The sequence below is a fragment of the Terrapene carolina genome, unplaced genomic scaffold, assembly GCF_002925995.2.
Source record: "Terrapene carolina triunguis isolate 2854851 unplaced genomic scaffold, T_m_triunguis-2.0 Scaffold231, whole genome shotgun sequence".
Taxonomy (NCBI): domain Eukaryota; kingdom Metazoa; phylum Chordata; order Testudines; family Emydidae; genus Terrapene; species Terrapene triunguis.
In genome coordinates this window covers 11,661,441-11,685,281 of record NW_020664582.1, presented here as the reverse complement: position 1 = coordinate 11,685,281, position 23,841 = coordinate 11,661,441, and the positions used below count along the sequence as shown (strand labels likewise).

Sequence of the window (23,841 nt, the reverse complement as noted above, 5' to 3'; positions counted from 1 at the left end):
AAAATTTTCAGATGCTTCTGATCTGAACTATGCTGAAGAATGTTGAGTTGCCTGATTCATATGGTTTGTTTAGCGTACTAATCATGTCAATTAAAAAAAACAGCTGAATTATTTCAAAAATACCTGCTAAGCACTTACTTTTTATAACCTGCATCATGTTCCCTGTCATGTACTGGGGTAGTATAAACAGTATGCAAACCCACAGAAAATTCAACTGTGTGTAATTAGATTTGCATTTTAATAGTCTTGTTCACTGCTGACAGGATATACCTGTTGATGTATATTCATTTGTAATATTAAATGTACATCTACTACACATCCAGTAGAAATGGTACTGAAAATTCCCTTGGATAAAAATGGGGTTTGCACAGTAACGCTAGGATCATGGGGGACTAGATGGTTCAGGGGATTGGTAAAAGAAGAAAGCTTTTTCAGTGACAGGTTGCTGGCTTGACTCCTGCGCTCTGGTTGGTAGCCTATGTGAAATGACTGGCTTCAGTCCAATTCCCTGTCGACAGATATCCCCGTCACACACACTACATGTACTGGGCTTGTTGCAGTGTCAGCAGAGACCATGGGTCTTGGTGAGGGAAGTGTTTCCTTACCCCTGAAAGTTGGCCCTCCAGATTGGGAATAAGCCACCATGGTAGTGTAACTGGAATGTAGCTTACATTGCCACTGGTCATATTGCACTGTTGAACAGCCATAGGATTTCACCCTAGGGCGGCCAATTCAGCACCCTTCACAAATTCTAATTTCCCCACAAAAGACTCAAAAAACTGTTCTATCAACTGGGCAGAAATAACCACAGACTTTATACATTGTTATTAGAGGTGCGTCACATAATAACAAGTGTACTGAAATAATGTTAACACTATCAAGTCTGTATGACAGAGAAGCAGAAGGATGTAAACAAATGCTGCTACTTTACAAAATGAAAGTGCCCCTTACATATAAATGGCTATAAACCAGACAGCAACATTACAAAAGCAGTTCAAATGCAATTGAATCAAGGGATATTTTTTCAATTTTTAAAAAGCTGGTATAAAATTCAAACAAATATCAGCAGATGAATGCCACTAGGAGATAAATTCAGAGTGATGGCTGCAGTGGTTTGCCGCACTATACTCCCATTGTATAGCTCCTACAATCACAGACCTCTGCTATAAATGGGAACAATTATTTCTAATGCTCCATTTCTTGCTTCTCTGTTGAAGCATGTCATTTTGTATATTTAAGCATACACTGTCAGTGTAATATGAAAATAACTTGCTTTGCCCTCCTTTCAAACTTCAGATCTGAACTCTCAGGGTTTAAATCAACTTGAATGAGAGTTCTTAGGACACTGGATACAATTAAAAAAACTCAGTTACTTACTTATCTTACTCTAATTGTGGCTCTACAAGATGTATGGTCCACATGGATTCCCCTTCTAGTGCACACGTGTTCATGCACACAAGATTGGATTCTTAGTCAGAAGTGCCAGTTAGGCTGTTCCTATGCCCTGGATGACCTATGCTCTGACACTCAAGGAACTAATGGGCAGAGAGAGCTCAGCTGTCCATCAGCTCCTTTGCCAATACACTATCCAGTGAAGCAGGGAAGAAGGGTAGGTCATGGAACCCATGTGGCCTACACATCTTGAAGAACTACAGCTATTGTAAAGTTAGTAACTGATCTCTGATTGATTGTCCACAGATTCCACTTGCTGGTCACCAGCAAGCAGTGACATCTGATGTTTGTGGGTGAGCCTGCAGCTGACTGATGAGATCTGTTAAGGTCTTGAAACTCTCCTGTGGCAGATAAGCCCTTGATGATGTGGAATCTAGCACTGCCCTAATGAAAACTATTCTCTGTGTTGGTAACAGCAATGACTTTTCTTTGTTGATCCTAACAAAGTGGTGTGGTGAAAAGTTGTAGGTTTAGGGAATGGAATTGTTCACCTGCTACCGTGATCATCCTTGAATGAGCCAACTGTCAAGGTATGGCTATACCTGGATTCCTTGTTTCCTTAGGGAAGCTGCTATGACTGCCAAAAATACTCTTGGTGCTGCTGAAAGACTAAAGGCCAAGACTCTGTACTGGTAGTGAGATGCTCCTATTTAGAATCTGAGTGATTTTCTGTGCACTAGCTGAATTGATACGTGAAAGTAATTGGAACAAGGTACCATGATTTACTGAGAAACTCCCCAGCAGAGAGCCCCAAAAATGACTCAAGAGACAGGAAAATTATTAATCAAGTCTGCAAATGTTGATCTCCCAAAGGTCTATGCCTACAGTGATGGCGCCCTGTCAAGCAAGTAGGAGTCACATGAATGGGACCAAGTTGAGTGGGTAGGTGTGCAATACCTCTTTACTGTGCTCAGAAAGGGAGAAGGAAAGAGTACTTGGGGAGGAGGGAGGGGCGCCATGACCTTTCAAGGTCCCTTCCAGTTCTAGGAGATAGGACATCTCCATTAATTAATTTATTTATACACACACACACACACACACACACACACAGAGCAGATCACTAAAATAGCACAGTGTACAGAGAAGTGAACACTGCAGGGGTTCTGTCCTTGCAGCTATGGTTGCTAAGAAGGAGCTGATAGATGGTTGGGCTCATTCTGCCCTTTATGCCCTCAGTGGGGATATGTGGCAGGGAATCGAAGGTTCAGGTGTGACCCCAATAGCACTCCTGGCCGAAAGAATCCGACCTTATGCACGTGGAGCACGTGTGCATTAGAAGGGGATCATGTGGACAATCACTTGAAGAGCTGCTTAAGTGATGAAAGACACCAGTTGAAGTGTTATTTAAATATTTGTAAACCAGACATTTTTTTAAAGCACCAACCAATATATTTTCCACAGCGAGCACCACAGAAGATAGAGGTCATAAAATGGGCCTAACAGGAAACTTCACTCTGTGTCAAATGGCTGTGCTGACTACCCACTGACAGGAAACCTTTATCAGAACTGTAGTTAAACAAGTGCACCTCTATATGGTAAAGGTGGAATGAAGCTTACAGTACAGAATGTCAGGATGAAAGCACTACATGGGATTTATGTTCAAATGCATAGACATTTCTAAACAGCTTTAACCCCTATTCTCTCAATATTGGACTAGCTACAATAAGTTAATTGTAAATAACTTAGTGTGTAAAAGATTCATGTTAGAACAAAGCAAACAGAAGTTCTAACTATTTTAGTCTGAACTTCACACAAATAACTTACAACATTGCAAATGTGAAAAGTCACTCCACACAGAAGGGACTTTGGGTCCAGAGTGATCATCACTAACATCCTAAAACAGAATAATTAATTTGAGGCAATGAAGCTGAAATCTCACTTTAATCCAAACCTGCTTCCAAGTAACAGATATCAATTTTATACTGAAACTGTGTATTGACTGAAAATTATTCCTGCACTGCTTATGCCTCATTATTTCTGCAGCAAAATGTTGGGTGTGTTATGTTCAGGAATATTCAAGAGCAATTGTGTTAATGTTCAGCAATAGAACGAACACTACATAGAAAATTATTTTAATGGTAGCAGTTAAAATGCGGCATAGAGCAAAAATTAGTGACAGTGAAAAAAATGTTAATGGAATTTCAGATAATTTTTAACCTAATTATGGAAGGAGGAAGCAAGTGACTGTTTATTTAATGAATAAAAACTTTCCAAGCCATTTTAATCAACTGCCTCCAACTGTCTCCTGTCTCATTCAGATGAGAATCAGCCTCTCATTCTGTCAGTCACTAGATTCTCCTTTCATTTACACTAGTGAGAGTGGAGAATCAGGCCCACTATTTTACAGGCATAAGGATTATTTTCTAAATTCAAAACACAATTACATTCTGACTCCTGCTGTCCATTGTGGCTTATTTCATCCTGCCGCTCCACACACACAGGTGCACACAACCTAGAGCTCAGGCAAACCACAAGATAAAGGAAAACAGGAAGGTGTCTATAAGGGTGAGCACATAACACATTCTCTGCAATTCTTTCTGTATCTTCCTACATGAATGGAAGCCTCAAAATGACATTGTCTCTCAAAAAAAGCAGCATGTGGCCTTCAATAATTGATCTGGAAAAGTTGGTTCCAAACAACTCCTCTTGGTGTGCAAGTGCTGGTGGTATACAACTGATGTTTAAGCTGATTTCCTATTAATCAAAAACTCAAATGAAACATTTCGGCCTCTCTCCCTTATTCTTTGCTAATATCTGCAGTAGATTATCTTCATTGGGTGCCCATCACTGGAGTATCTAGGTGCCAATTCTCTTCTCAAACCTGCTTTATTCCTGTGGACAAGGCTTACATTCCCACCTGCTGGGTTTTAAGTATCAAGTAAGGAGCTAAAGATAATACAAGAAAAGCAACAGCTTTGCGCTTACTTACAAGTACTGTATCTGGAGTCATTCCTGTGTTTAAAGAGCTTAGTAAATTACTTCTCATGCCTTAAGCCCACCTCTAATGCAGATCAAGCAGTATCTCGTGCAAATATGATGAAAGTAGAGGGTACCTGGATGAGGAAGCGGCATGAAAACTGCTGATTTAGAGCAAGGCAGAGAAGCTTCACGGACACAGAATGAAAGAAAAAACATAAGTGAATAATGTCCAGGACAAGAAAAAAGAGTAAGACACAAAACATTTATAGACAATGATTTTGCCTAGTTCTCTTGTTTCCAAAGGCAGGAAATGGAAAAATGTTAATATTTGCGAATATCTTAATCAAATTAATTATTAAAATAATAATAAAAACCTGTTTGTATAATCAATGGTCATCTCTAAATTAATTCGATGTGATAAGATGGACATCACCAAAACAGCTGATTCTGTTAGTTGAATGGGATCACTATGAAATTCTTGTGCATCCTAGAGCTTCTGTGGCTACCTCACCTCTTTCTAGAGACCATGCATAGTTGTCATCTCTATCTCCGACCCTGGTGTGCTTGGGTTACTGATTTCATTCTGGGGATAACATTTCTCTCACCCCTTGCTTCCTTTCATCTCTCCTGAGATAATAGCAGAAGGTGAGAGAGACACATAGCAATGACCTGACTTCCCCAACAAGCTGAGCCTCTAATATGGCACAGTTAATTTGAATGCAAGACTTAGTCCACATCCACAGTTGCATAAAGACGTGGTAGGGTGGGCTAATTAAATGGTCAACAGGACCGAACAGTTTGAAAACCAAGGTCTGATCTACATACAAAGTTGTACCAGTTTAACATCACACCTTTAGCTAACCCGGTACGAATCTGTGCAGCTCAGGCCCAAGCAGTGGAAGATTTGGGGGTTGAGGTACAACATAAAGGGCTGCGACTTACAAACTGGTCCATAGAATGAGAAAGTTGGAGAATCACTGCTCTAATTCTAAGTCTCCCTTCCACCCAATTGCCAGAATGGGGTGAGTACATTCAGGTAGAGGCAAAACACTAATAAGAAATAAAAGGTGAAGAGAAGAGACAAAGTAACATTTCAATTAAGAGTTGGGGTAAGATATTCTTAGTTATTAGGGTTTTTGGGTGCTTTAATTTTTAAGTGACAAACTTGAAATATCTTTAAGGGGTGATTTTCAGAGGTTTTGAGCATCTCTGAACACCAGCCATTCAAGTTATCTGAAATTGGTACCCAAAATTCAATCGCTGGTAAATTACGAAAGTATTGGCCTATATGTAAATTGTAATGTATACCTATGTTCTTAATAGATGACTTGACGTGTCTTTCTGTATTCCTCTCATTTACTGTATATATTTGAAAAGTTCTGAAAATAAGTTTAAAAAAATTAAAATGCATTATAGAATCTTAGGACTGGAAGGGACCTTGAGAGGTCATCCAACCCAGTCCCCCTCCCCTGCCCTCATGGCAGGACTAAGTAATATCAAGACCATCCTCTGTATTAAGCAACATCTGCAAAAAAAAGCTTAAAGTTACCACTGAGCTTTCAGAGGAATGAGTTTTCTATGTGATAAATTTAACGGAATAACTTTCTTGCAGGTGGGAGGTCTAGTAAGTCACTTAAAATACTAGCCCACAACACAAAATAAAGCCAAGAAATACAAATCAGTTTTGTACATTTTAAAGAAATTTAAGAATCAGATATAGAATTCCTTATAGGCTGAAGCTTCTCTCTTTTGCTTTCTTCAACACTAGCAGAAAAATCGAAATGCTTAAACTGATAAAAAGCCAATAAGACCACTGAGAAAAATCTGCTCTCAGTAGCAGTAACTCCAGGTATATCGTATCTTTTAGCTCCTACAGCGCTAAACCACTCTTGATAGCTAAGCTATTGGATGAAGCAGTCTTGTGACCACAAAGCATGCTCTGACTAATCTCTAGCTCTGCATTTTATATAGTCTAATTTATTATTACAAAAAAAATTAATATAATGTAATAAATGTACACATTGAACAGACACTGCCAAACCCCCCACCCCCTTTTTTTTAAAAAGTGAATAGGATTTTTAAAAAATTAGTTTTCTCCCAAACTGTCTCCCATTGACCAGTGTGGTTGGCAGAACACTTGCTAGTGGTTTGCAGGGAGCTGACGTGTTCCTTGTTTCTAGTTGAGAGAAACAAAACAGATGGGAAGTGATGAAATGAAGAGCAAAAGCATACACGGCAATTTTTTTTGCCCTGAAAAGACCACCACAACACACAATGCAGTACAGAAGTTACGGATACATACTTTCCCAACATCACTTTACTATGTGTAAACAACTGCTGGAGTCGTCACAGAGATGTTACGTAAAATTGTGGGACGAGAGGTATCCGCAAGACAGGTCTTTCTATTAAGATGTTGACCAGCATGTCCTGAATTTTATTTTTTAAATGCCTTTAATTTTTTTCCTACTCCTGTTTGTCTGTCGGTTTCCATCTTCCTAACTGACCATAGAGGGAAACAAACAGTGTTGGCAAATACACAAATTAAACTGACAAAATTTTCCCTCAACTTTTTCCTGTAATAGGAATCTTACGTGCTATTTGTACTGTACCTATAGTCAGCTCAAAATTTTCAGAAAGAAATTGATTTTTAACTTAACTATGTCCCTTTAAATACTCACAGTAACACTATTGAGACACCATCTAAGATCTTCATGTAGTTTTCTGTTTTAAACAAAGTCTACCAACTTGACACTTTTGACTATTCATTGCTTTATAATACTTCTGCCAAAAATTACTGAATGTTTATAAACAAAGCTAAAACCACCTTCTTATTTAAGAAATTAAGATAGGAACATAAAAAAACTTGCAATGTAAAAAACTGATTTTTCCAAGATTTCTAAAACTAATGTCTACTGTAACCATTACTGAAAAATAGTGTTGATAATTTTAACACCTTGCGATCATAAACCTGATTGCACCCCAATTCTTCTGTTTCTCACTGCCCAAGTCTCGTTATTTGTCCTCAGCATGAACATCTATAATAAGGACACAGCAACAAGACTGCAATGACAATAAAAGCCTCCCTAGGGCTGAGCTGTGCTATTGATAAAGCAGCATAGACAGGTACAACGCTGAAAAACTAATACTCTTCTCCCATTCAGGACAAAGCTATTTAGTGAAATAAATCACCTTGGCTTAGCCAGAACTTGGGAAATGAGCCAGTTTCTCCTGAGGATAACGGATTTTTCTACCTAAACTGGTTCAATTTTCTCAAGACACAATCCTAGCACTCTCTCTTCAATGATTAAATCAACTAGTGTTTCACCTGTTCTAAAAAATTGGAGTCCACTTCTTCAAAGACACTGGACAGACTGCATTGAGGTCAAAACTAAGTGATAAAGTGGTAGATTTTAAATACACTTCAATGTTACTCATTTGGTAACCAGCTTTACAAGGCACTGCCTCATCTTTTGCAAACCTAATATTATCATATAGGCAAAGAAACATGGACAACAGCTGTGAGCGGAAAGGAGAACTGGAAGGCTAGATTTCTTGAGTGCAACTGACTCCTGGTTTTGGGCCAATAGAAGCCAGACAGAAAACAGAGGCAAGTACTGGACCTAAAGGCAAGCAAGAGACTACCAATCCTTGCATCCAGAATAGAAAAATAAGCATGGAACCAAAAAGATGATTTTTTAAAGTGTCAGAGCTGTAGCAATTTGAACACAACAGGGCAAAATTATACACTATATTGGTATCACTAACAGAGGCAGAAAAGACGTTTACTAGATGTGTAAGTTAGTAATCCAAAACTACTGCCTAATGTATCAAGAAATTTTCCCCTATATTCAACCTGTGTTTTCTTTGAACATTTCATCCTACTGCCCCCACTCATATCTTCATATACTGCATGTAATAATTCCTCACCTTGCTCGCTGTTTATCCCCCTGCATGCAAACATCTGCAGCTTTAATTCCTTCCATTTAGTTGTCACATAGCAAAGCATACATATTAAAGTCTTCCATTCCTCCATCATTTACTCTTTCCTAACACTTGGTAGTAGTTCTTTTTGGAACTTCTATTTACCAGTATCTTTTTAGTAATGTGGTCAGAAGTGAAACAGTATTTCAGGTGTGGGAGCACCAGTTCTTTTATTCAGCGGGACTACCACCTCTGTTCTGTGACATCATGCTGTTGCCTGTACAGCCTTAAACTACACTTTTTTTAAAAAAACTACATTACATTACCGACTCATATCTATTTAGTTTCCCCACTATAACCCCCATGTCTCCGTCAGCATTACTGCTTTCCAGGGCTTGCCTCCCACTGAGTACAGATGTTTTGGATTTTTTTCCCCTGGGGCATTAATTTGCATGTTCCTATCTTATCTTGACTCTCATATTGTTATTTCCATGATGAAATAGGATATCTCAACAGGAATGTAAACCTTTACTTTTTAGCACCCACTGCTCTAATATTATATAGACACAATAAAATGTAGCTCTTTCCTGCATGCTGCTGCACCTTGCTGTTATTCCTCAGCATGTATCGCTAACAACAGGAAAAACTTGAATCCCTAGGACATTTTGCAAGTTTTCCTCGTTAACAAATTTACCGTCGATACTGAGATGCAAGTAACATATGGCAATGTTGAGTCCCACTTACGGGGCCAGAAGACAATTTTCATGACAAACAAAATCAACATCAAGCTCTGCTTCAGAATGGAATGTCACTTACTATATTAACATCTCTGGGGTATTACTGAAACTTTTTGGTTTGGGGGCTTCAGTCTGTTCCCTTTATATTTGCAATATGAAAACATTTACTGACCTGGGGAATGCTGGGAAGTTGCAAGTGAGGTCATAGAATTAGAAAGGTTCAGGTTTGCAGTAATACTAAGCTGGCTCTGCACTGCAGGAGGATAAGGAGATGTAGGTGTCAGTAGAGATTCCTCACTGGTTTCCTCATCAATTCCAGGCAAATAGGTGTCAATCAAGGCATCAAGAAACTTCACTATAAGCTCAGCATCATCTGGGATTTGTGTTTGCTGTGGAAATAAAAAGAGATCTGTTCCTATTTCACTTCCACCAATATCAACATAAATTTTACCTCAAACCTTACTTTGGGGTTTGCTTTTTTTATCTAGGTCTTTAAGCATTTTATGTGGGCATGTGCAATCTAGGCTCATATTCAGATTAATTTTAATATACACTAAAGGCAATCTGAAGTTATAATATGAACATACCACTGGATAGCAGCAGCAAGTAATGAAGTGGGAGCACCAATGCCAAAATTTCCTTTAGAAGGTGAACTGCTGTGTCTAGTTCTGAACGTGGTGATTTATAAACATTATCTGTGCTCCTTTAAATCTAAATATCCAACCACTGCCCATCTCTGCTCATTTGGTCCTTGTTACATTGATTCGACAGAACAAATTGCAGTACAGGTGGTCAATACTTAAGACAATATTGCGTTCAGTGTAAAACGTGAAATTTATCATTGTGAATTTACTTCTGTATTGATTTCCACATTTCTGTAAGCCACAAAATACATTTAATAAAGAACTAAAGATGTGTTGAATGACAACGTATGTCAAGTGCCTCTTAATGACAACAAGAGCATTGCAAAGGGTTATTTACCAACTTGACTGCTCTTACCTGACTTTGATAGTTTAACAGTAGGTAAAATTATCTGTTTTTATATCTGCTTATCAAATCTATCAAGATTTGTGAGGTCCGCCAGAGGGCTAGTTACTGCCTTACACATAAAAGTTTGCCTAGTGGGCTAGTCTGTTTTATCAACATTATTTTTTTATATTTATATATAGTGCCATAAGGGCATCCTGGTGCTCCACATAGAGAATAAAGACAAGGTTCTGAAGAACTTACATTTTTTATACTATTCTTACCTTAGAGAATGGCCCAGCAAACCTCCACAACCCATTAAATCCAAAACCTATAACAACAAATTGAATATTACTACCCTATAACAAACAATTTTCTCATAGAATTTTGATAGGAAACCAAACTAATTAGAAAGTATACAAGATGCATCACTTGGATTTGCTTACATATTGAACAAAATGTTATGTAAGGATCTCACAGTGACAAACCGTGACATTTTTTATGCCTAAAAATAGATTGAATTTTGTGTTCAACATGTAAAAAGTACAACTGCTGAATTTTGTTTTTTATATATAATTTACATCTTAAGTGTAATAAATGAATTCAAAAACCCCAAATTGAAAAGGGATGCTGTCAGGTTAAGCATTTAAGCATGGATAACATTTCCACAAGGGAAATGACTTAGGAGCCTAAGTCACATTTTAAAAAGTGACTTAGGAGCCTAAATCTCATGGACTTTCAGTGCCTAAGTCACTCTGAAAACAGGATTTAGGTGCTTTTAAAATGTTACCTTATGCAATTAATTTACTAGTTAGACACTTGATTGTTACATCTAAGAGAATTTTACAAATCTCATTTATTATTAGCAATTTTTGACCAGTATTTGCATTTTATACTTCCCTCGCCGTGGTCAGTGGAAACAGATTACTGAGTTTTAATTTCTAGCCTATTTCACTTAGTGTTTTCTTAAGCAGTTGGCAACATGCAGTCATAGCAAGGAATTTGAAATTCACATTAAAATAGGTAATTTATTACAAACGAATACATTCTTACATTAAGATGTGTGGGTTTTTTTTTAATTTCACAAAACAAATTCTGGGCAACAATAATCCTGATGGAAACATTTTTATTTATTTATTGTACAGTAGAGCAGTTTAAAAAAAAGCAGAAAGATATTTACTTTGTAGGTAAGAAGTTTGGTACTGGGGTGGAGATTCTTCATGGTAGACAACACTCTGAACAATCCCATGAATTGGATTCAACAAATTTGGGTCTTGGCACAGTGACAAAAGAGTATTGATCTTGGAATCCAATAAATTGTGCCTAAACAATACAAAAGTAAGGGTCGTCTTTTTGTTCATATAGTTATCTAAAGTTAGATCTGAACTGCAGGTTCATTTATCAAACAAAACGATTGGGATGGGATTTTCAGAAGTGTCCAAGTGATTTAGGAGCAAAAGCACTATTCACTTTCAATGGGACTTATGCCCTTAAGTCACCTCAGTGCTTTTGAAAACCCCATAGAAAATTTAACACATCAACCCTTTTCTTTAATTAGCAATTAACAAAATACTCAAACATGCAAAATCAAATATTTGAATTATTTACAAGGAAATAATTAACTGGTAAAATGAATCTCTGGATTTACTCAGTCCTTGGTATTAACTCCTGATACTGTCATAAAGGACGCCAATTACTGCCTGTTTGATTTCGGTGACTTGTGAAATTCCTTTGACTCTGACCATCATTTTATAACAGGAGGAGATATTTTTTCTACTACATGCAGACCTGAATTTAAGAAGTCCACACAAGTTACACTACAATAGCTTGACTTTCCTAAACTGTATTGATTGCACATAGACAAGAATACAGTGATTAACTAAACAAACATGTATGCAAAATCATATTGAAGGAGTACACCTGGGCTGCACTTTAAATAACTTGTTTTGACAGCAAAAAGAACAAGGAGTACTTGTGGCACTTTAGAGACTAACAAATTTATCTGGGCATAAGCTTTCGTGGTCTAAAACCCACCCACAAAAGCTTATGCCCAAATAAATTTGTTAGTCTCGAAGGTGCCACAAGTACTCCTCATTCTTTTTGCTGATACAGACTAACACGGCTACCACTCTGAAACTTGTTTTGACAGGTCACTTGTGAAAGTTATTAGTGACCCCCCTTCATAGAGCAGCTCCTCCTTATCCCTGTTTGGCTGTTATTGGCTCTCAGCTAGGTGGACCCGATACTTCGATGACACTTGGACACCAGTAAAAAAAACCCAACCCTGTTTATCTGCTGGGGAAAAAAAAAAATCTAAAAGGTAACATGTATCCCCTTGTTTTGCAACAACACACTAATGCACTGTAAACAACCCGTAAGTTTTTATTTTTATTTCAACTCTTTTTTATAGTGTCAAACACTGAAACCATGATTGAACTGCTGGACCAATGGCTGCCATGAGCAGGGGAAGGTTTTGGTGTTAAGTCTGGAAGAAGCACAGCATAGGCAAGAGCAGTGCAAGATTATCCAGCGCCAGGCCAAAGCCCCCAAACTCTGACTTGGAAGGATTATGGCAGAGCATAATTCAGTCTCCATGGCTTTTGGCCTCTCTGTGGAAACGGTCAATAAGGGTACTTATTAGTACCAACTGTGGGGGTGGTTTCTGTCTTCAGGATACCGCTACCACCAAGAACACCAAACGCATTTCACCTAGGCCACTAGATAGCTTCCAATGGTAACAGCCTTCAGTCCTTACAAGTCTAAGTTAAATTTGAACGAGCAACCTAAGGGTAAAAAATGTCTTGTAACCCCCGCCATCCAGTTCCCGAAGTCATTTTATGCAAGTGTAAAGCAGCAAGCTTAATACGAAATTATATAAGCTGAGTTTTAATTACTTACACAACAGGAAAGACCTTTGGGAAGACGACACTGGCTTCTGCTAAATACTCGTAAAGAATTCGTTGGTCAAACTCATCTGTAGTGTACTTTACTAATGTTGCCTGGCATAATGCAAAGGACAAAAATCAGTATCTCTCTGATTTGGGAGGTGAATATTTGTGCTTAATTTTTTTATAACAAGGATTTCAAACATTGAGGGATGACACCAGTTCATCACTAACAGCACTTGATTGCCAAAAAAGGAGCACTAGCAAGATAGATAATCACATTAAGGGATTTTTTTTTTTTTTTTTTTTTTTTTTAAGGACAGTTTTCATTTCAAGTACACCTCTACCTCGATACAACGCTGCTCTCGGGAGCCAAAAAAATCTTACTGCGTTATAGGTGAAGCCCTGTTATATTGAACTTGCTTTGATCCACTGGAGTGCGCAGCCCCGCCCCCCCGGAGCACTGCTTTACCACGTTATATCTGAATTCGTGTTATATTGGGTAGCGTTATATCGAGGTAGAGGTGTATTTCATGTGCACACAGGAGACTGACAACGAATGGAGGTGGTCAAAATTAAAAAAAACAGCAACAATTTTGGTCAATACATTTCCCTCTTTTGGTGAGAAATGTTTTCAACAAAGACTGCCCCACCAGTTTTCAAAAAATGAAATTTTGGAAATGTACTCAAACTTCAAAGAGTTTCAGTAAGAACAAAAATTCAGATTAAACATTCTTGAATGTCTTTTCAGAGGACGGCAGTGATGGGAACTGCACTGGAGCAGGCTGGGAGAACATTTAAAGTAATTTATACTGCAACCCTCAACCACTGGGCTCAGATAAGTTTAAAAATCAAATGAATCTAGTTCCAGCAATTTAAGATTTAAAAAAATTATATATAATGCACACATTGTAGCATCATCATTTGTTTTATGATTCTCATCACCTGTGAAAAAGTGAGATAATTTGATGTACTCTGCAAAAAGGTGCATAAATGTGAACATTGAATATTTGCCTGTTTATGGATATTAAATATGCATTTTAAAAAGTAATTCTCTTGTACATCCTAGACATTAGTGGGGCAAAATAGAAGGCCTTTTACACATCAGGGACAGACCTTGATCAATCAAGCCCTACTAGGATTGCACTGAAACATACATGCTAGTTTTAAAGATATAGTGCATTAAAAAAAATACAGCATAATATGGGGAAAGTGTGCTTACAAGAACAGTAAGCAGCAGGGCTTGAATTTTTGGATCAGTAAGGACCTCTTCATCCAGGAGGACATTAGACTCAGACACAGAAACTTTCCGAAGGTGTGGGTGTTGTTGGGGTGATATTCTCTGGGTTTCTGCCAGAAAAAAAAAATTTACTCAGCCAGAGCACAATAATTAAAAAACAAAGAATTATATACCATCCCATCAAATTCAGCCACCTACAATGCCTATGAAGCAGCTTTGTGTTATCCACAACTCAATGACTTGTATGTTATGAAAAAGCATGTTTGTTGTAATAATAATAATAATAATAAATAATAATACCAAGCTCGTGTGTAATACTTTTCATTAGTAGGTAAAGAACAATATCCCATTTCACAGAAGGGGAAACTGAGGGACAGGAAGTTGAAGTGACTTGCCCAAAGTCACCCAATAGATGAGTGACAGAGCCAGGAACAGAACCCAGGCTTCCTGAGTACTAGTCCAGTGCTCTATCCATGAGGCCACTGGTTCCTTTGTAAAAACCCTGCATTCAGTGCTGATAAAAATATAAAGGGTATAATCTGCTTTCTTTCTGCTATGCAATGTTTATTTTTGGCTGCCTTTTACTCTAGGTCTCCGTATTAACTTTGTTCAATTGTAGTGATTCGAGATTCAATTGCCAGTGTTGCAAAAGGTTGAGGACTTTCTAGGTGGCTTGTTTTGTTAAGACAAATGCATATCTATTGCCTTGTTGTACCCTAAATAAATGAACACTGAATTTAGGAATAATCCTTTTCCTGTGCATGCGCTGCATTTAATACTAGGAACAGTCTAAAAGTGTTAGTCTTTCTTCTCACCCATGTCATAGTCATTTTCAGCTACTCTCCTCATTTTGGGGGGTGTGGTAATCCCAGATTCGATTTCTTGCCTTTTAGGAGCCTTTGTGTCTGATATCAAGTGGTCAAAACTTTTCCTTGTACCTAAAAAAAAAAAATTATCGAGAAATTAAATCAGTAAGCCATGGTGGATATTCTCTGTGTATCTGAATAGTAAGGTACTGAATGTTTTTTGCTGTGAAGGTATTACACTACCAAGGACATATGGACAAGAACACTGGGAGAGGTGGTCTCGCCATCCTCTGTGACACTGATATCTTTCGTATGGAACAGCAAAGCACATCCCTGCATGAGCAGGACCTCTGTAGGCCTTTGTCCTGCTGGTGTTCTAGAACAATCTTCACTTGTGGATACATTAGCTCTAGATATGGTCACAGTAGTACCTGGGATATTACTGTCACATCTTTTGAAACGCTTGGCTAACACATCAGTTTAGCAGCCAATTTTAAAAAATGATATTTATGGCTTAGGTGCCGAGTGTGTGCCACTTTATTTCCTGGTCAGCATACTACAGTGTCTCCCATTTAGTAAATATTCAAATGCCTTATTACTGGAACCCGAGTCTCTATCAGGGTCACTACTCCCTCTCACTCAGTGTGTATAATTTTAGTGTTTATGAAAGGTGAGAGGTTGAACAGCACTGGTTTGAGGTAAACAAGATGTGGGTATTGTGCAGGCCTCCCCAAAGCTCTAAAAAGCAATATAATCCTAAATGACGTGGCCAGTATAGTTATTCCAAATCCTTGATCCACTCTTGAGAAGGAAACAGAAGCATGCAGCTCACTGTAGTGGTCTAGCTGGCCAAGGCAGGAAGCTTGGTCACACCAGGTACTCTCCAATACTTCGATATCGCCACCAAGGCTATGATTTTGTCATGGATATTTTTAGTAAGTCATGGACTGGTTATGGGCAATAAACAAAAAATTACAGAAGCCGTGACCTGTCCCTGACTTTTACTAAAAACATCCCTGACAAAATGGGGAGGGAGGAAGGTCCAGCACCCTGGCTCTCCCCCCTCATCCCCATAGCAGCCGGCTGGGAGCTGCAGGGACCCCATTGCCCAGTGGTTGGGAGAGGTCCCCCACTGCTCTGCGGGGAACTGCGGAGAGGTCCCTGCCAGAGGTGGAGTCTGGGGAGCTGTGGAGGGTGGGGGCTGGGGATGGGGGGGCCTCCTGTCCCAGGCCACTGAGCAATTCCGGGGTGTGTCTGCTGTTGGCGGCTGGGGCGGGGGTGGGGACTGCTCCTCGCAGCGACTGAGCAGCTGCAAGGGGGGCCCCTGCCAGCGGCGGTGGCTGGGGAGCGGTGGGAGGGCCCCCCACCTGTGGATGCTGAGCAACTCTGGGGTCCCTCTGCTGCCGCCAGTGGTTGGGAGCTGCGGAGGGGCCCTGGCTGCTCATGGTGGCTGAGCCACTGCAGGGGGGGATCTCTGCCACAAGCAGCGGCTGGGCAGCTCTGGGGGTCCCGTGGAGACTAGGATGCTGCAGGGTCTCCAATGTCACAGAGGTCGCTGGAAGTCACGGATTCCGTGACTTCCGCCACCTCCGTGACATAATCTTAGCCTTAGTCATCACTTCCAGTTGACCAGAGTACTCACTCATTATGCCACAATCCTTCCCCATCCCTCTCTCTCCTGCAGACAAGTTGAAATAATGAATTCCAGGATATTCTGCCCCTTAAGGAACTGCTAAGTAACACGTTGAGGCCAAAATCACGTTTCATGGCATTCCCCCTACATGCTGTGCGATACTGAGTTCTAGGAACCTGATTCTCAATTATACTAAGGCCCCTTTATGCCACTTTCACAGTGTAAATTAGCCATAAAGAGAATGGAAACTGCTCTCTAAGGACGTCTCTGGCTGATGTAGAGCTGGCAAAAGGGATTTGCAGCAGCCCTATACAATCTCAGAATACAGGAAGGGTCAAGATGGCTTAAAGAACAGCTCAGGTCAGAGGCTATGGACTTGCAGATTGCCAATTCAAACCCGACATTCGTTGGAAGTAACTGAAAGTTGTTACTATCTGCTGATTGCTTGGTGGCCTTTATATTAGACGAGTCTTGTGGTCTCAAATAAGTTTCCACTGGTCCTGTGCTCACACCACCAACTGCTTAACTGCTGCTACTAACGAGCCCTTATTAGAAGGTTCAACAGGGAGACCGTCATGTTTCACTGCAAAGCCCCCCCCCCCTTTTTTTTTAATTAAAGACTTCCTATTGGGTGGGTGGAAGCAGGGAAGAGGGGAGAGTCTTAGTTTGGAGGGACTTTAATTGTGGAGGTTGGTCCAATTTGTATTGTGTAGGTGTTATGTATGTCACCAGAAGAAAGGACAGGCCCAATTTTAAAAATGTCAAATAAATACGTTATATTCACCCACAAACATTTTCTCTGTTTTAGCTTTTTAAACAGTTTGTAACAAACTAGTAAACCTAGTGTTTTACTTACCTAGTAGCTTTTTAGTGTTGGCTTGTGAAGGCTGTCCCATATCCAAGCTCATGGATTTTCGTGTTCGTGGGCTAATCTGTCCCACTGTGGGGTAATTGGCAGCAAGATGTCTGTCTGACCCCTTTGGAGAGGACCACGGTTGGTTTTCCTTTAGTGTCCTGACAGTGTGGAGGAATTTAATTTTTAAAAACCAAAAGTTGCACATATTTGGTTATAAAACCTCTAAGTATTTGAACTTTATAATAATAATAATAATAATAATAATAATAATTAAAGCTGTCAGCTGGAATTGTTTATATAGTAACCACTTTGGTTGCAAAATTCTGTAAATTTATCAGTGAAATGCAGCACCCTGTGTGATTATATTACTGAAATGGTAAAAACAAATAAGGAAATTACTCAATGTAAGGAAGCCAACTTATAAGGAAAGGTGAAGGCCCTGTTCAATAATCAGCTGATCTATAAGGTTTTTAGATCTTGTTTTATAAAAATGCTAATAACTCTAGAAATATGCTCAGGATTTCATAAAACCAGGCTTGCTTTTCCACTTACATGCAGACCTCCTATACTACGATTTCACTGTTCATAAACAATACTGATGTTACCAGCTACTGCATGCTGGAATCTCAGCTAAAGGAGGAAGAAGGGGATCACTAGGTAGCTATTTTATGGAGCTACTAAAGGAGAAAAATAAAGATGATTATGTTTTTAAAATTGTTGAAACAAGATTTAGGGTAAACTTCAGCCCTATGCAGAGAGGCTAGTATAAGCCCTAGACACCACTTAAGTCTCACTTAAGCATATAGTGCTTAAGTAGTGCATAGGCCTTGAAGCCTTAATGCACAGTTGATCTTTAAGCAGCCCTTCTTAATGCTGGTTCTAGTTTTTAACATATTACATGTTACCTTTAAATAACCTGCAAAAGGTACAGCTTTCTTCCCAAAGTATTCACTGAGGTTCACACAACTGCTGTAGTTTAAATATAGTGAGAGAGAGAGAGACTGACCTACAGCTGGTGTCACTGTGATGTATGGGATATGTATCCATAGGAACATTTTCCATTGAAACCTCTGTCAGCAAGAGAGATTTCCTATGTTTTAGGCTGCAGCGACTTCGAACTTCCTCAGATACTGTCAGCAAAGCTAAAAATCCAAAGAAAGTAAACAAGTTTTCAAAGACAGCAACATTTTCAGAAGTCTACGCAGTACTCCATGGATTTTAATTTTTTTCTTAGCACATACACAAATCCATTGGAAGCTGCAATCATTTCTCACTAAAATGCTTAAAGTCAATTAAAGGACAAGGAAGGTTTTTGAAATAATTTTAATAGTTAAATTATTTTTCATAACAGTCCCCTATAAGTTTACAACTAAAATTTTATTTAAATATTTCCCCTCCACATTCTTCATTCTTGCTAGGCTGCTAGAACTCTTGATTGCTTTATTTTTTTAACGTAAGCATTTAAGTATTTACATTTTAGAAACTCTCTCCAACCTGTGGGAGAATTTTGAAACAGATACCTCACTAGGTACCCCACATGCTGAGTTTACCAACTTTGTTAGCATTCCCTTCACTGATTTAACCTTTCAGACTAATTTTCTGAACAGCCCCGTCGTTCTCTGACAAAGTTTTCTTTAAATAGCTTTTAAATATTTTATCTACCTAAGGTCAAGAATTTCCAAACCTTTTGATTAGGCAGAAGGTTAGTAGTTCTTTTTTACCTGCCAGATAAGCCACACTCTGGGTATTCACCTCGAACTTGTCACAATTCCTATGTTTGTTAACCAGAGCTAGTAGTGTGTGTAAAATCCTTACTGTCCTTGCTACGATGGTAGGAGAGGGATGCCTGTATCCTAGGGAACAAGGTTATGAAGAAATCAAGTATTGAGTATTTAGTTTTTAATGCATATTTATTATAATGCTTTTACCAATATTTTTCAGTGAGATATTTCTCAGAACCCTTCATATATAGAGTAAGAAAGCACAAAATTAGTGAATGATGAATATACACTAAAATGATTATTTTCTGCCCCCTCCCAAAGACCAGAACACTGCAAGTGTCCAGGCAGATATTCTACATATTTATTTAAATTCTTGTCCCATTATGACCACCTATATAATATGCAGTAAGCCTGAAGTGGAGTCAAGCCTAACTGATAAAGAGAAAGCACTTTTACAGAAAGTACCACAGAAGAACAAATAGAAATAAAGCCATACCTCCAGTGACAGTTCACAGCGCACAACGTGAAATCCTGATGCCATTTAAGTGAATGAGAGTTTTGCAATTGATTTCAATGGGGACAGGATTTCACCCTTTATTCATTCTTGGACTTGGTTATGCTTCTAAACTAACTTAGAATATGACATGAAAACAAGCACAACAAATTTTCTATTCCTACCTTTTAGAAGATGTCCTACTAGTGCAAAATTAAAGTTAGAGTTAAAGTTGAGTCCAACAAAATGATCCATCTGTTTGCAGTGCCATTCCAAAGGTCTCCTGATTTCCATAAATACTTCTTCTGGGCTCTGTTAAGGAAAAACAGTGTCTGATGGTATTCAGCTGCAGATTATTCATACCACTAAATTTTTGGTAAAAAATTACAGAAATCCAACGTAGTTAGAAACTTGCAATAAAATATGTAAATAAAATCCTTATGTGTAATGTTGATATTTCTGTGTTGTGTCAGTCTGGGTGGATTCCAAGCAATATTACAAGTTATAAATTTGGACATTTTTCCTTTTTTCTTTCTTTCTTTCTTTCTGGAGGTGCAAGAATGAATTTGCCGTGATTGTGCTCTCTCGACATGTCAAAGATTAGGTTAAACATTTAAGGAGAAGTGGGAGAAGAGCCCAAAATGTATTCAGCTTCATTCAGTATCTTTTTACCCTGCAGTAGAATTTCAGGTTCAACAGGAATCAACGTTAGTAAGAGTTTTTATAAGGAGGTTTACATGAGGACTCTTAAATGTTGGAATATTGATTTCCTTGCAAGTCAGAGTACTGGACACCAGTTCTCTTCACTCAACTATTTTGTTCCACAAGGAGGTATACACACAGATTTGTTTGCTTTCAAAGATAAGAATGCACAGTACATTAAAGGTTACTCACACAGTTTACTAGCGGGTGTATCACTTACCTTGTCATTGAATACCCGAAGACCATCTAAGGTATGTAGATTTTGTTCAAGTAGTGCTGTACCTGCTGAATAAAGGTTAACTTCATCTAGCTGCAGCACTGCCATTGCCACCCAAAAGAGGGCTTTGTGCATAGGAGAGTCCTAGGGGAAAAGATTGCAGTGATTTTAATTTCAAAACGGTTTCTGGAAATGAATAAAATAGGACAAAATGTATCCTGGTAATCTTGTTTATGTCATGCATTCTTAAGCTATCCTTGATTGGTGGTGGTCTGTTATCTGCATATGGGGCTCTCTCCTCAACCACGTTAAAGACAAAACTGACAGTCCACATGAGCACCATCTATATTCCTCAAGCAGTTGTATTCTTCAAGGTGGATATCTAAGTACCACAGAAGAATCAGTCACAAGGATCATTCTTTGTGACTGCTGCCTCTCCATTCATTCCATTCTTTCAAATCAGTATTGCACCTTCATTCCACCAATCTGGGAAGTGATGTTTGTGTTCAATGCCAAGTCTAGATTCCAAAAGATGTAACCATAATGCTGTGGCCAAATTAGTCGGGCCATTACATGCCCAATCAGATTGGCATGCTGGGCAAGCGAGCATTCAACACGGTTTTTATTAAGATAATGTCTTCCTTATAAATGACAAACATACTGGGGATCCAATTCTTATCCTCTGTGCATGACATTACCAGAGATACTTGCAGGACCAGGGTCCAAAGTCTCTAGCTTTATATTTTACTGAGGTAGAGTCAAACTATTAGACTTCGAGTGAAATGAAACAGAACTTCCAAAGGCTACGTGGCCTTCATTGTCTTTACAATAAATACTCAAACTTCTGTACTAAAATGTAAGTTTGTGACATATCAACATAAAACTGAACCTGAAAATAATGTACTAAAAGCACAACTAATTCCTACAACTCATTGTTAATTCTAAACCCTATGTAATGCCATTCAGTTGGCTCAGCAGACAACGCTGCTAATATGAAATAAAGTTACCAAGATAACGATGAAATATCAAATGGTAAAATCACCAGAAGATCCTTCAGACAGATCACTAATATTTACTTAAATTCTTTGATGTGTATGGAAAATGAACATTACATTAACACGCCTTCTAAATGCATATATCAAGAAAATTGATGGAAAGTTAATTTCTCTTGAGAACAAATTTACAAGATCAGTTGCAAGCAGAAGAGACTTTACAGAGCCACCCTTTTCCAGTAATGCCCAGATTCAAGAGCTTCACCCCACTTTCAAATTTACTGTGTCCCTTTGACAGCGTGTGCAATACAACGCTGCAAGGAAATTTTACAGAGATTCATAATTGTATGCAAACTGCTGGGTTGACGAAGTCATGAACTTCATCACTGGAACATTTCAAGTCAAATGAGATTAGCTTTTATGATGAACTGGGATCCAGAAGACCTGTGCCAGCAGACACAGATTGGAATGGCAAAAAAGTTGAAGAGCTCAGGAGAGAAGATCATGAAATAACCTCTTTCAAACCTTGCTGTGGCTTTGGATCATAATTCTGCTTCACCAGACAATCACGTGCAAGCTCAGCTTTTCCAAATTTTTTGCAGAGAGGGTCTCAAATACAAAGCAGTGACATTTTTGATTTCCCTTTGAGCAGGAATTACTTTTAGAGTAAAGGAACAGGAATATTGCCAGAGATGAAGTTCACAATTTGTATTAATATTTTTGAGGTTAAACACGTTTATAGTTTTCATTTACAGAACAGATTCATAGTTTTATCAGTGTTATTTACCTTATTAAGAAGTGGCTGCAGCTTGGTTAGTGCGATAACTGTGGCTTCTATAAGAACTTGGCTGTTGTAATTATCAGGACCTTTTAAACAGCTCTCAAGTCCCTTTTTGGAAAAATGGAAAAAACATAATTTTTATTAAAAACAGGTTCTAAAGACCAAAGTTCTAACCAATAATTAACAGCAGTTTTGATTTAGTTTTGAAAAGTTTAAACTTGTTTTTAAAGGATTCTGAAGTATTGTCAGTGAGGATTACAAACCGAGAAAATGTTTCATGGTGCATATAAAATTTAAGGTGCTGTACTGTTATTTTAAGGATCAGTGGAGCTATTATATCAGAGGGATTGAGTAGTCCTGATATTTCAGATACTGTTCACCTAAATTTTATGTCTACGAAACTTGAGTAGAATAATAAAATGCTCAAGGGAAACTAATCTTTTTGGTATGCTGGTCACCTGCTATTAAACACAGCTTTATGATCTTGTTTGGTATCATGGACACCATTACCAAGCTAACTGCATAGTTTCAAAATATTTCACTTGCATAAATGGTAGGCACTTTATTCAAATTCTCTAAGTTACTTTATTTGCTTTTAACAGCTATTAAATGTATAACTTCCTTCATAGTTATGCAGATGCAGCTAAGTACTGAGCTCTTAGATTCAACCTCAATGCAATGCTCGAAATTCAGTTAGAGATAAATTATCTAGCTATACCATTTTTTGTATGAGCAGCAGCACTGGGTAAAATTACTAAAGAGAAATCAAATTCAGTACCACCAAATTTATTCTGGTCAGAAAAGGTTTGGCTACAAAAACTAGATTTTCAATTATGCATCAATTCCTCATTCTGCATAAGAATTCACCCTAAAACATGTCAGTCATTAAATTCTGCTGAATCCAAAATTTAATCGCGAGACAAAATTATTTGTCTGTTAAAGGAGCTATTCTATGATTTACATCAAGAAAAACGAAGAACCATATACCTTGCTAAGAATTCGGATTATTTGTTTTATTTGCCCATGTGACACCCGTTTACTGATACAGCCAAAGACGACAAGTGCTCTTGGTTGCAGAGATGGATTATATTGGAATGCAAACCTGTGAGAAATAGAAGTGAGTTGTCTTAAACAAGTTTGTTTCCATAAGCTTGCGTAGTGAAAAAAATCAAGGGTTACACATCTACTACATGTGTAGTTATAGGTTATGTTTCTGTGACTCACAACATACTTTTGTGCTAGGTCTGTCCACTGGTCCAGCCACTTGCATGTTGGAATATCTCTCATACAAGCCTAAAAAAAAAAAAAAAAGATATTGAATACATGTAACCTTAAGCAAAAGCACCTATTTAAAATATGTATCTGCTTTTAATTCTTAGAGAGCTATTCCTTATTTAAGCACTTAGTACTAAGCCTAGTCAGGAAGCCGACATCCTCTTATGCGGCTTGCCTGCATGATAGTATATACAATACTACTGTGTTATATCTCATGGTTTTAATTAGTTTCTCATTGTCTTACA

General features: G+C 38.4%; 1 protein-coding gene across 1 annotated transcript in view; it reads right to left on the bottom strand.

The window, feature by feature from the left end:
* NF1 (neurofibromin 1) overlaps positions 1–23,841 on the bottom strand; it is a 171,086-nt gene that overhangs the window by 5,686 nt on the left and 141,559 nt on the right. The window contains exons 44-57 of the mRNA XM_024195430.2: positions 23,553–23,614; positions 23,309–23,423; positions 22,328–22,429; positions 20,552–20,692; positions 19,815–19,941; positions 19,137–19,268; positions 18,422–18,557; positions 17,416–17,573; positions 14,936–15,058; positions 14,103–14,230; positions 12,894–12,994; positions 11,176–11,318; positions 10,280–10,326; positions 9,202–9,418 (exon numbers count right to left, since the gene is read on the bottom strand). Coding sequence (XP_024051198.2) covers positions 9,202–9,418; positions 10,280–10,326; positions 11,176–11,318; positions 12,894–12,994; positions 14,103–14,230; positions 14,936–15,058; positions 17,416–17,573; positions 18,422–18,557; positions 19,137–19,268; positions 19,815–19,941; positions 20,552–20,692; positions 22,328–22,429; positions 23,309–23,423; positions 23,553–23,614 — 1,732 coding nt within the window. The remainder of the gene's footprint in view (positions 1–9,201; positions 9,419–10,279; positions 10,327–11,175; positions 11,319–12,893; positions 12,995–14,102; positions 14,231–14,935; positions 15,059–17,415; positions 17,574–18,421; positions 18,558–19,136; positions 19,269–19,814; positions 19,942–20,551; positions 20,693–22,327; positions 22,430–23,308; positions 23,424–23,552; positions 23,615–23,841) is intronic.